Source organism: Lycorma delicatula, chromosome 2, assembly GCF_047948215.1.
Source record: "Lycorma delicatula isolate Av1 chromosome 2, ASM4794821v1, whole genome shotgun sequence".
Taxonomy (NCBI): Eukaryota; Metazoa; Arthropoda; class Insecta; order Hemiptera; family Fulgoridae; genus Lycorma; species Lycorma delicatula.
In genome coordinates, this window is record NC_134456.1 from 194,678,832 (window position 1) to 194,691,746 (window position 12,915).

The 12,915-nt window shown below is 29.6% G+C and overlaps 1 protein-coding gene across 1 annotated transcript in view; it reads right to left on the minus strand.

The window, feature by feature from the left end:
* Positions 1-12,915, minus strand: part of LOC142320024 (neural-cadherin-like) — a 588,354-nt gene that overhangs the window by 39,199 nt on the left and 536,240 nt on the right. Inside the window, exons 7-10 of the mRNA XM_075357704.1 lie at positions 11,952-12,123; positions 10,995-11,292; positions 10,662-10,787; positions 6,525-6,671 (exon numbers count right to left, since the gene is read on the minus strand). Of these exons, the coding sequence (XP_075213819.1) occupies positions 6,525-6,671; positions 10,662-10,787; positions 10,995-11,292; positions 11,952-12,123 (743 nt within the window). The remainder of the gene's footprint in view (positions 1-6,524; positions 6,672-10,661; positions 10,788-10,994; positions 11,293-11,951; positions 12,124-12,915) is intronic.

A 12,915-nucleotide genomic window follows, 5' to 3' on the forward strand; every position in this document is an offset into this window, starting at 1 on the left:
CTCTAGTGTTACTGAACGGATTTAAAACCAATGCTATTTATTTTTTCAGAATGGTACTACACCAAAAACTGATATCTACTGTTCTAACATCAATAATTTAATTATTAAATATCAACATGACACAAACAGAAATTACTTTTGCTCTTTATTGAATTTACTCTTTCATCATAAATAATAATAATTTTTTATAATGCTATAATATTTATTAAGTACCTTTATGAATTCTAAAAATCTGATTTGGACACCACATGACTCCCTTTTACACCTATCAAATTACATATACACAAAATATTTGCTGCACTTCATTTAAACTTATTTCATTTGAAAGTGAGATTCTCTAATCCTTTAGTAAAGTGGGCAGTTTCAATATGGTAGACACCACATTGTATCACATTTTTGTGGTGTCTGTAGCAGCATTTTACATTAGTTTATATATTAATTTTGTTTCACATCGCTTAAGTAGTTATCTGATGTAAGTGAGAATGTGTCGGATCTGTAACCAGGGTAGATAGGTTCGAATACGACTTCATATACATATATCTTTTTTTAAATTTAATAATATTGTTTTATTAGTAATTATTAACCTCTGTAAAAATTTTTGAATTAAAATGAACAGTATATAATATGTTTTTTCACTAATAACTTCTAACTTTGCATATTTTTTTTTATTGTTACTATTGAGTTATTATTTATTGTAATTTTTTTAAACAGAGGTTAAATTATTAATAAATCAATATATTTAAATTTAAAAAAAATTTAAAAAAATATATAAATATATGAAATTGGATTCGAGCCAATGTGCCATCACCTTGTAAGATCCAAATATTTCATTAATTAAAATTTCATTTGGCTATAACTTTAGAACCAATGAAAATAAGTACCACTTATGATATATTGTTGAAAAGCTTATGAGGGTTTATTACTGCAGTTAAGAAAAAGTCCAAAATCCAAATTGTTTGGATTTTGGGCTTTTTTGGACACTTTTGATCCAGTTGATTGCAAGCAAAAGGGAAGGTTAACAAACAGATGTTACAACAGTTCTAAGTACAAAATTTCATCATTCTACGGTTAATCGTTTTTGAGTTATGTGAGATACATATGTACAGAAGTCACACAGAAACGAATCAAAATGGAATCAGGGATGATCAAAATGGATATTTCCATTGAAATCAGAAAACTGAAATTTTTGTGACCACAATACTTCCTTTACTTCATACAAGGATGTAAAAATCAACAAAAAACATTTTGTTAAAAAATTTATTTTTCTAATTGAGCTCTTAATATATTTTGCATACAACCTAAAAAGAGATATGGTGATAATGATTGTTGACTTCAAGAAAGCATACGATGCATCCACAGAGAATCCCTACTAAAACTTCTAAGACACCACGGTCTACTTCCCAAATTAATAAACATGATAAAACTAACCCTCACAAACACTAAGTCAAAAGTGAAATTCAGAGGCGAACTCTCGGAAACAAATGAGATCAAAACAGAACTGTGCCAAGGTAGTGGATTCTCAGTGCTACTATACAACTATGCTCTGGAAATGGTAATAAGGAAATGGCTCATAAAATGCTCCCAAGAATAAAAATAGACCAAAAATCAAAACCAATTGCCTTGGTGTTTCACCGACAACTTGGCAATGCTAACAAACGACACTGACAAAGCTAAAACACAAATATTAGAACTTCAAAACAATACAAATAAAAGTGACCTTAAAATATCATTTGAGAAGACAAAATTATTTCCCAATAGTCAAAATAATTAAAAGTAAATACAATTGGTAATAAAGTCAAAATAGTAACCCAATTCATATAGCTCAGTTAAATAATAAATAACCTAAACAAAAAAAATTCAATCTAACAATAACAAACAAACTAGCTAAAGTACAACAATTAATCTGATACACCTACAGTAAAAAAATCAATCCCCATTTAATGCAAAAATAAGACACTGCAACACAGTTATAAAACCGGAAGCCACATAAACAGCAGAAACACTTCCACCTGAAAAAACAATTAAAGACTAACAGAATCCAGAAAATTGAAAGAATCTGCATAAAAAAGAATATCAGAAAGATGAGCAATGGTGGATCTTGCCCATTAAAGTCGTGTACAAAGTTAGTACCCGTCACTGATACCATGTGTAAGAGGAGGCTAGGATCACATGGACACATCATGAGGATGCAAGATTCAAGACTTCTGAAACAGCTGGTACAATACAATCTTGACTCTAAAAACACCAAGGAAGGATTCAGTTGGATTAGAGAAATAAGAAAGGATCTGATGGAAATTGGCCTTACAACAGAAGACACCACAGACTAGACAAATGAAAAAAATCAAGGCCAAAAACACTCACAAGAAAGAAACTCGCACCACGAATATTTTCAACACCAGAAAGCACACAGACCCCCTTACAAACAACAACAACAGCTCGAATTTCAAAAACCAATGTATGAAAAATGTGTGAGTGTATGAAAAAGTACTGGAAAGACAACAAGGTCCAAACAATCCCTTTGAAGAGACTTGGATAATGGACTGACTAAAGTGATCCTATGAGGTTGTAAAAGATGAAAAAAATGATATTGTTATAAGACATGATACTGTCAACCTTATTTTAAGATGGTGGCCATTAGATATTTTATGAAATTTGGATGCTTCAGAAATGTGGAAAGAGGGGAAAATTTAAGTTACTTAATTTTTGCTTAGTGAAACATTTTATCTTGAATTACAATACTACAAATGTACACATTTAAAGACTAGAGAAAACTTTTCAGTTTCCATTTGTTTCTCACTCCATTGTGAAGGAAACAATAAATTTTATTTCAAATACTCTTTTTATAACAATACTAGGTCTATTCAAAAAAAAAAATTACCAATCTTTTTTCTCAAAAAACTTTGAATATGAGCAATAAACCTTGGTTTAGTGCATAGCATTTCAAGGTCGAGTTCTAAGGTTCAAATCCTAATAAAAGCAGTTACTTTTATACAGACTTGAATACTAGAACATGGATACTGGTGTTCTTTGGTGGTTGTGTTTCAATTAATCACACATCTCAGGAATCAATGTTATCCTGGGACTGTACAAGACTACACTACATTTAAATTCACACATATCATCCTCATTCATTCTCTGAAGTAATACCTTATAGTGGTTTTAGAAGCTAAACAGAAAAGAGAAAGATATTATGTGTATTAGTATAACAAGTGCTTGTCACATGTTCATTTTGTGTACAATTATACAGGGTGTTGAACAGTATTACTATCAAGTTTTACCAAAAGCTTGGTGATATCTGAAGTTAAAGAATTCTTAAGATTTAAGCAGGTGTTTGGAAATGGAACTACAGGGATTACACATACTAATGAGTCATATAATCATTTTTAAAATGGCTGAACTCAGTTAATAGTGACCAATGCACCAATGAGTGACCAATAGCTCAGAAAGTCAGAATCCAGATATCATTAAACATGCACTGTATGAAAATGGAAAATTATCATGTGGCCATCCAAGAAATTGGAAATGAAATTGAGATTAGTGATGATTCTGTAAACAAAATTTTAAGAGACGATTTGAGCATTCACAAATTACCACAAAATTTACACCAAAGCTGCACTGCTTTCACATAAAGAAGATTTAATTTGATGATGTATAGACATTACCAATCCTAGGTTGTGTCAATTGCGATCCTAATCTCTTTAAGACTGTGATAACTGGTGAAGAATCCAGGATGTATGGACACAAGACTGAAAAACCAAAGCTCAATCATTATAGTGGAAGTCACTGTCGACTTCAAGACTAAACAAAGGTAGACAAAGGAGGAGCAGAATGAACTGAATGGTTTTTACTACTATCACAAAATTGTCCATTACAGATGCACACCAAAAGATCAAGCTCTACAAGAAATAAACAATATACTATAACCAAACTATCAATAAATAACAATATCGAAGATCTGCATTGCACTTGTGATGCAATTTAGTGTAAGAGATCAGACCTAAGGGAATAATACAAGTGGTGGTTTGATAATGCCACCTGCCCATTCCTCATATCTAGTCCATGATTTCTTAGTCAAACATAAAATTCCTCAGATTCAACAGACTCCTTGTAATCTCTGTTTGTTTACCAAGATGAAATGGTCTCGATTTGACAACCAGCAGGACATACTGATGAATGCCAATCCAAAGAAAATATGAAAAAATGTTTCCAGCCGTGGAAGAATTGCTGGATTGTATATGGAATAACAAGGGAACTACTTTGAAGGAGATAAGAATAAAAAGCCAATAGGCAAGCATTTTTTTTTCACGGCCTACACTATGGTTGGGTACTTTTTACACAGACCTCATTCATACTCACTGAAATAAAAAGGTAAGTTAGAATTTATTTTAAAGGATTGCTGAAAAAAAATCTTGCAAGGACTTGCAAATTTTGTAAGGTGAAACATAAAAAAAATTCAACTAACAGTTTAAAAATTAAACAACTAGCAATAAACTTCTAAAAATCTTTGACAGTATTTCTTAGATAATTAAAGAAATAAAAGTATATATTTTGTAATATAAAATTGTTCATCATTAATCCTTTGTGGTTGGATGGCCAGTATAGCTGGCCACAGCCTGCTCAGTCAGTTCAGAATATTTATGGCACTAGAAGTGCTCACAGCTCGGATGGCCAGCAGGACTGGCCGCTAACCTGTCATTGTTGGTTCGGCTGCCATCTTGACTACTCTGCCTCCCCAAATCAGAATTGTTTTTCATTCATTCCTAAATATTTAAATAGGACATTTAATTTTTTAAAAAAACAATGCCAATATTTTATATAATTTTTTTTTTATTGACACAAAAAATACTAAACATAGTTTTGATTAATTTTTATTTTAGTGAATATAACAAAATAAAATAATATTTAAACAGAAACTTTGTAGTATAAGAAAATTATAATATTTTTAACTTGCTAGCGAGATCGTGGTTTATATTTCAGAATGATATTTTTCAAACCATTCCCCAAGTGTAGTCCAGGGTGTTTCTGACAGGTCTTGAAAAACAAATTTGCTTCTTTTTCTTTCTCCTCCAGGTCTTTTGTCACTGCAAACAGCGCATTCTTTTGTTAAAAGAAAAGGATGGTGTCTTTCACGTAGGATGAAAGACACCATCTGCCACCCCTCTATTCCTAGCCCTTATGGGCTTTACCAGAGGTCATCTTCGAAACTTCGGCTTTTGACACATTCCAGTCCGCCTTGGCCAGGATGCTACTGATGCGAATGCCATGAGTGACATTCCCATCAGTGTACTACTATTTAATGAACTCAAAACAAAACACATCTTGAGTAAGACTGAAAGGACCTAATTAAACAAAGGAACTGAACTACCTACCCATAGAAGGTAAAAGTGAGTTCAACACACAACATGAAACAAAACAAAGTACAAAAACAACAACAAAAACATAATTTATAAAATTAAAGATAAACAAAAACAGAATACAAAAGAAATCCAAGCTCTAGATCCCCTCAGCAACTCTTTCCTTTGCCAAGTACACTACAAAACTCTCCACTATTGCCCATTCCACCTAGCTCCTCCAGTTTACACAGAGATCCAACACCAACTCGGTAAGATCAAGCTAAAAAAATTCAACTAACAGTTTACAAATTAAACAATTATGAGTTAATGCCCACGGAGACCATCTGTCTCCGTGGGCATTAACTCATACTTCAAGCACTCATAAAGAACATGATAGTTGTCTTCCAATTTTCTACTCTGAGGACACATACCAGAATCTCCCAGGCCAAATTTCTGCAGTCTGTCCCTAAAGGCACCATGGCCGGAAAGAGATTGCGTCACATATTTATTAGGGTGTATCCAAGAGGGGTCCCACAAACCAACAACATTTAGAAAAAGATCATGCGTATAACACCCATCTGGCCTGCAACAAGGCACTGCCAGGTTGTTCAATTTCTCAAACTTTATCCAAAGTCAACTCACTGGACTTCTTAGCAACATACTGCTGCTGCTTCTCAGTCAGTCCCAAGCAAGTCTATCAGTTTCACGTCTGCAATCATCAAGACTGCCTCCTGAGAAATATTAAGGTAACCACCTGTTACCATTAACAATATTAGACATTGAGCCCTTAATAATATGTCCTGAAACCTTTTATATTTTAGTCTATCCACCCAAACAGGTGCTGCATATAGCTTAATAGTCTCACACATGTCTTTATTCAGGATGCTAATAAGAAATACACTGTTTCTATAGCAATATGTTTTGAGTGGCCAATACTGCTGGCCGTCCAGGTGTTCAAGGGATTTTAAGTTGGCCACTGCTGCTGGCCATTCGAGCTGTGAGGAACGCGAAAACTGTGCAAACAATTCTGACTTGACAGGTAAAATGGCTATGGTCAATACTACTGGCCACCCAACCCCAGTGGACTAATTTTAAATACGTCATCTGACCGCAAAGGGTTAATTATAAAATACTGTTCATGTATATACATTTAATTTATATTAAAAAAAAAAAATAACTAAATTGTAATACCTGTCTGTCAAACAAAGGTGGATTGTCATTAACATCAGTAATTTCAACAGTAAACGAGCAGACACCTTCAAGTGATGGGTCACCTTGATCTGTAGCTTTGACAGTCACTGATACAAACTTGCCATCATCACCTTCACGGTCAAACACCTAAACAAAAAAAATACAATTATGTAAACAGCTTTTTAAAATATAAAAGGAGAGTTAATTCACTTGAAACTGGTGCTTGTTTGCATATAACTAGTTTGGTTACAAGATGGAAAATAAGCAACTTAGCAAGCTAAAAAGAAATAATGTTATAGTAACATAACTATACCTTTCTTGTACTTATTATACATTTCATTATTACTATACCTTTCTTAATTGGAAAATAACTTTCACTATATTAATTTTCTATTTCAATCTTTTATAATGAGCTACAATGTTATTTTATTAGGTACTTATGTATTAGCCTGTCAACCAATAAATTGCAAAATTTTAGGTTATTGTTAATATCACCCGATATTACCATCTTTATAACTATTTAAATCAAACTTAACCTATGCTCGCTTCACTCGCTAACCTTGACTAATTAACACAGTAATGTTTTAAGTACTTAAATAATAAATTCAGTAATTATTGCAATTATTTATTATTTAAGTAATCAAAACATTACTGTTAATTAGTCAAGATTAGTGAGAAAAGCTTAAATTTGGTTAATTTATATCTACAATTATAAAAAATAATGCTTATATTTTTAATATGTAAAATATGTTAATGATCCTGTAATTTTTATGTATTTTCAAAGTTAAAGGATCATTATGGTTATGGTTGACAGGCTAATACATAAATACCTTTTATTATACAGCCTGTATTTTAAGATTTACACTGAAATTATGATTAATAATACCAATTAGTTAATATCAAATAAATATATTGCATACCTAACTCAAATAATACAATGCTGTATAAGCAGATACTGAAATATTCTCCACAGGAATTTTTGTACAGTATTTTGTCAGTTTGGGTAACAAACTTTATTAACAATCATTTTGTGTTCTATAAAAACAGATTAATTATAAATTTTCAGATGTGTATTCCAAGTATACAATTATAAGTAAGAGTAACACTTGAATCATATAATTTGTAATCATTATTTTGTTGTAAATTTTTCTTTAATAGTTATCAATCATTTAGTAATTTTGATTTATTTGTTTATACATTACAATATAAATAATGTACTCAACAATAAATGTACCAAACTGCAACAGTAATAATCGAAGAGCATAAGAAAGAAGGAGTAATAAAAAAAGGGAGTCTGACAAGGATGTTTCCTATAACCGTTACTTTTTAATCATACATAGAACTAGTAGTTAATGATGTTAAAGACTAGTTTAGATCCGGAATAAATGCCCAATATGAAAAGATAAACATGCTACAATTTGTTGATGATATAGTAATTCTAGCTGAGAGTAAAAAAGATTTAGAAGAAACAATGAATGGCAGTTCTATGCAAGAACTACCACACGAAAATAAAAAAGAATAATTCAAAAGTAATGAAATATAATAGAAATAAAGTAAATGAACCACAGAAGATAAAATAGGATGAGAAAAGAATATGGAGGTAGAAAGAATTTTGTTATTTGGGAAGTAGAATTACTAAAGATAGATGAAACAGCAGCGATATAAAATTCCAAATAGCACAGACAAAATGAACTTTCACTATGAAATATAATTTGCTTACATCAAAAATTAATTTAATCAGGAAAAAAATTTTTGAAAGTATATGTTTGCTCCAAACATATGAAGCTATGCTTTGTAGCTGTATATGGAAGTGAAACTTGGGCAATTGGAATAACTGAGAAGAAAAGATTAGAAGCTTTTGAAATGGGTACTATAGAAGAATTTTAAAAATCAGGTGGGTGGATAAAGTGACAAATGAAGAGGTGTTGCAGCAAATTCATGAAGAAAGAAGCATTTGGAAAAATATAGCTAAAAGAAGAGACAGACTTATAAGCCACATCTAGGCATTCTGGAATATTCTCTTTGTTATTGGAAGGTCAGATAGATGGGAAAAATTGCGCAGGCAGGCAGCGTTTGGAATGTGTAAAACAAATTGTTACATATGTAGGATGCGGGGGGGTATACCAAAATGAAACGAATGGCACTAGGTAGGGAATCTTGGAGAGCTGCATCAAACCAGTCAAATGATTGAAGACAAAAAAAAACAATAAATACAGGGTTGTTAAGTAGTAAATTTATTATTGAGAGGAAGTTCCAAACAAAAATAAAAATTTCTGTATTATTATTATTATTATTATTATTATTACATATGTATATTATTTCTGCTTCAAAATTTACTCAAGACGATACACTGAAGATTGTGGGTTGAAGTGGCATGCAGAGATTTAGTAACAAGTGCACATGCTATTTAAGATCAGCACATAGAAAATTAGCTGATCTGTATATGGGTATATGCGTAGAGTATATGTGTGTGTGTATATATATATTTAAATATAAATTTAAATTAAAAATATATATTTAAATTAAATTTTTTGTAGTCCATATTTCCTCTGTACGAAAATTCTAGCTAATTATATAATACAAACTTATTCAGCCACTCCACAAAGTACAGAATTAAAGAACACTCTTACCTTACTTTTTTTTCATTTTCAAAGCGCTTTCGGGCCTAAGACCATCTTCAGTAATTTGTTTAATTTTTTCTTTTTTACATTTACATGTTAAATAAGTGATATGTTAAACTTTTCGGAACAAATATTTGTTTAGTCAATAATTTTTTTTAAATTAAAAATTTTATATTATTTTAAATCTTTAACATGCTGACAATATGTCAATACAGTACTGTACTGATTATCTGATTTATTAAAAATTTCTTATCAGTGTACTACAAACTTAAATAATATTTATAAGAATGTTCCCATCAAATTCTGCCTGCAGATTCATTAGGCTGAATTTACGTTTATATTTATATATATATAATCTTTCTAAAATTTCTAATTTTTGATTATTACTTTCATGTTCAACGTTTACATTTACTTTTTCAATTATTTCTAAATTATTTTCCAAACTAGTTATATTATGTCTGTTAATTATTAAGTGGTCTTCTACATTTGAGAAACCTATTTTTTTTTTTTTAAATGACCTGAAATGTTCATTAAATCTATCTTTAAATGACCTATTTGTTTTTCCAATATATATTTTTTCACAATTATTGCATTTTATTTTATAAATACTAGAAGAATAGTATTTATATTTTATTATTATTATTTAAATGTTTTATTATATGGTTATCAGGTTTAATTTTATTATGGGTCAGATATGTAGGTAATCTTTTTTTTTTAGTTATATATGAACCAAGTATAAATAATGAACATGAAATAATTTTAAATAAATTAAATTCTTTTCATGAAACATTGAAATTTACATATGAAATAGAACATAACAGGAAAATAAAATATTTAGATGTAAATATTAAAATAAATGAAATAATCAAATAATAACTGGAGTATATAAAAACCCTACCTCAAACGAAATTATTATAAACAAAAATTCCAACTTGGTTTCAAAAAATTAATCTTTTTAAAAAAATGATAGACAGAACAATAAAATACACAAACTATAAACAAGACTTGCATAATGAAATAAATAGCATAAAGAATACAGCTATAAAGAATGGATATGATACCTCATTGATCAATAATATATATAAAAAATATTGTGTGTGCGTGCGCACATAGGAGAAGAAGGAGAATGTGATATAAATAAATTATTCCATTAAGTAAAAAATAATATTAACAATATTAATTTTTCTTTTCTAAGGAACATGTATTGACATATCATTATTATTAATAACATATACTTTTCTATAAGTTAGTATTAGTAAGATTCAAGCTGTAATGAGAATATGGAATAAAAAGGATATTGAAAATATGGTGAATGATGTTGTCAGGAAAGGAAATGTGAGAGCAAGAAGGAGGCTGAAGAATGAGACAATGTTACTGCATTGCCTCATTCTTACAACTTACTCTGAAGCATCAACTTCAGTACCAGTTAGATAATGCCAGTTGCATTAAGATGATATTTTACAACTTTTTTTATAAAATTAATATTGATGAATTTATTTAAAAACATGTAATATACCTTATTTGTAGAAACTTCCCCTGTTTCTTCATCAACAGTAAATTTAGTTCCTTTCTGGTTAGGTTGTTGCACAATGGAGTATTTTACTTGACCATTTACACCTTTATCTTCATCTGTAGCTTGAACCTAAACAAATTTCAGAGTTTGCAGCATTATCAAAAAAAAAAAAAGAAAGCATAACAGTTATAATGATAATAATAACAATTTCAGAAAACTGAAATTATTTTTAAATAACATAAATAAATTAAATAGATTCCTTTCATAAATACAAAAAATTTGTAGACATATAACCGACAGCTTAAAAAATGTTAGAAAAACAAAAATAATTATTACCTTAATTACAGGGCTACCATTTGGAGCACCTTCTTCAACTTTTGGATAATAAGTACCACAATCTTTGAAAACTGGTTTATTGTCATTAACATCAGTAATAAAGACAACAACAACAGCAGTGCTAGTATGAACTGTAGCATCACCATTGACACAACATGCTCCATCATCCATTGCAGTAACATTCAATTCATATTTGTCACGATCTAATGAAATAGCCTTGCCATGAAGTCGTATTACACCAGTTATCTCTTCAATTACAAACTGTCCTGATGATGTTCCTCCACCAACAAAACCAAACCTGAAAAGTTAAATATTTTACATAAGCAGTCCATTTAAAAAATAATATACTGTCTGTAAAAAATAATATACTTTGTAGCTAATGATCTAAAAAGTATAAGTACATTTCTTACTATTTAAATGAAGGATAAAGCTATAATTGAAAGACTAAAAGATACTGATTATATAAAAGTGATCTGTTTTCTTTCATTAAGAGAAACAAACATTAATATAAAAATATTTAAATGTAATTTAGATATTTAATGAAAATAAAATATAAATGGATAACACACTTTCAGACAAAGGTTTTAAAATTAAATATTTTTAGCAATTAATACTACTATGGTGGTCTTAAGCCACTAAGAAAATAATGATATGCAGATAACTGTACCCAAAGCATTGGCTTTATCATTGCTTAGATTATCTACAGGATCCAGTTCACTTAATGTGGCTTTGGCTAATGTGGTTTATTTTATTTTAAACCCTTCAATTTTCTGGATGCTATTACCTGAGATATTCCAAGTGTTACAGAACTATCAGGTTGTAAAGGTTACAGTTATTCCGCAAAACAATTTATTTAAAATAATTACTATAAAAAACTATTAAAAAAAAAATAAATAAAATGAAGCATTTAGTTTATTTCCTTTCTTATAATTAAAATTGAAAAAAGACTATAATTACCTAACATTGTCACCATCTTTATCAGAGGCTACAACTGTAGTTACTAGAGTATTTGGTCCCGCATTTTCATCTACATTAGGCGTATAAACCTGTTGTGAGAATTTTGGTTCTTCATCATTCTTGTTCTTTGTATAAATACGAACAGTTGCAGTTCCAGTCTTAGAAGGTTCTCCTAATTCACAAAAAAATATTTATCACAATTGAACATACACACACCAGCCTTTTGTAAAATTAAATAATATTCTAAAGTGACAATATGCTAAAATAACAATAATCCCAGCACAGGGAATGGAAGAAATTTAAAAATAAATATTTTAAATTACATAATTTATTATGTTAAATAAGATCATTATCAAGATAGAAAGAAAGAAATCCAAAAAGTGGAACAATGAAAATTCAACCATTATCTTAGAAAAAGTAATAATTTCATAAAAATGAAATTGATTATAAATATTATTTATATAATACAAAGTGCACTACAATGAAAAGAATGATACACAAATTTATAATATAACATTCATTCTCATTTTAAACTATTTTACTGAAATTAATCTTTTTAAGATTCATATTATTCCTTTGTACTATTAAATTATATTTTAACTATATTTATTCTATATTAATAGAATTTAAAATAACGTTTCAAATGATCTACATAAACATATTTATTATCAAACTGGTGGTAAGAAGTAAGCTTGAATATTCAAATAAAGGGCAGACAAATTCTGCATAATAGAGGTTCGAAAAAATGAGGGTATATCAGGTTTTAAGTCATAAAAGGATAATTAACTGAGAAATACCACTGTTCTGTGTAAAACATTTTTAACAGAACTTACAATAACACAGACACATGTATCATATTTATTTCCAACAGTGTGAAAAGTTAAGATTAATTTTATGGACTACAGTAAATACAGCCATTACAATGTATGAGAGGTAAATATCATACTGATTGGGAAATGTAGGA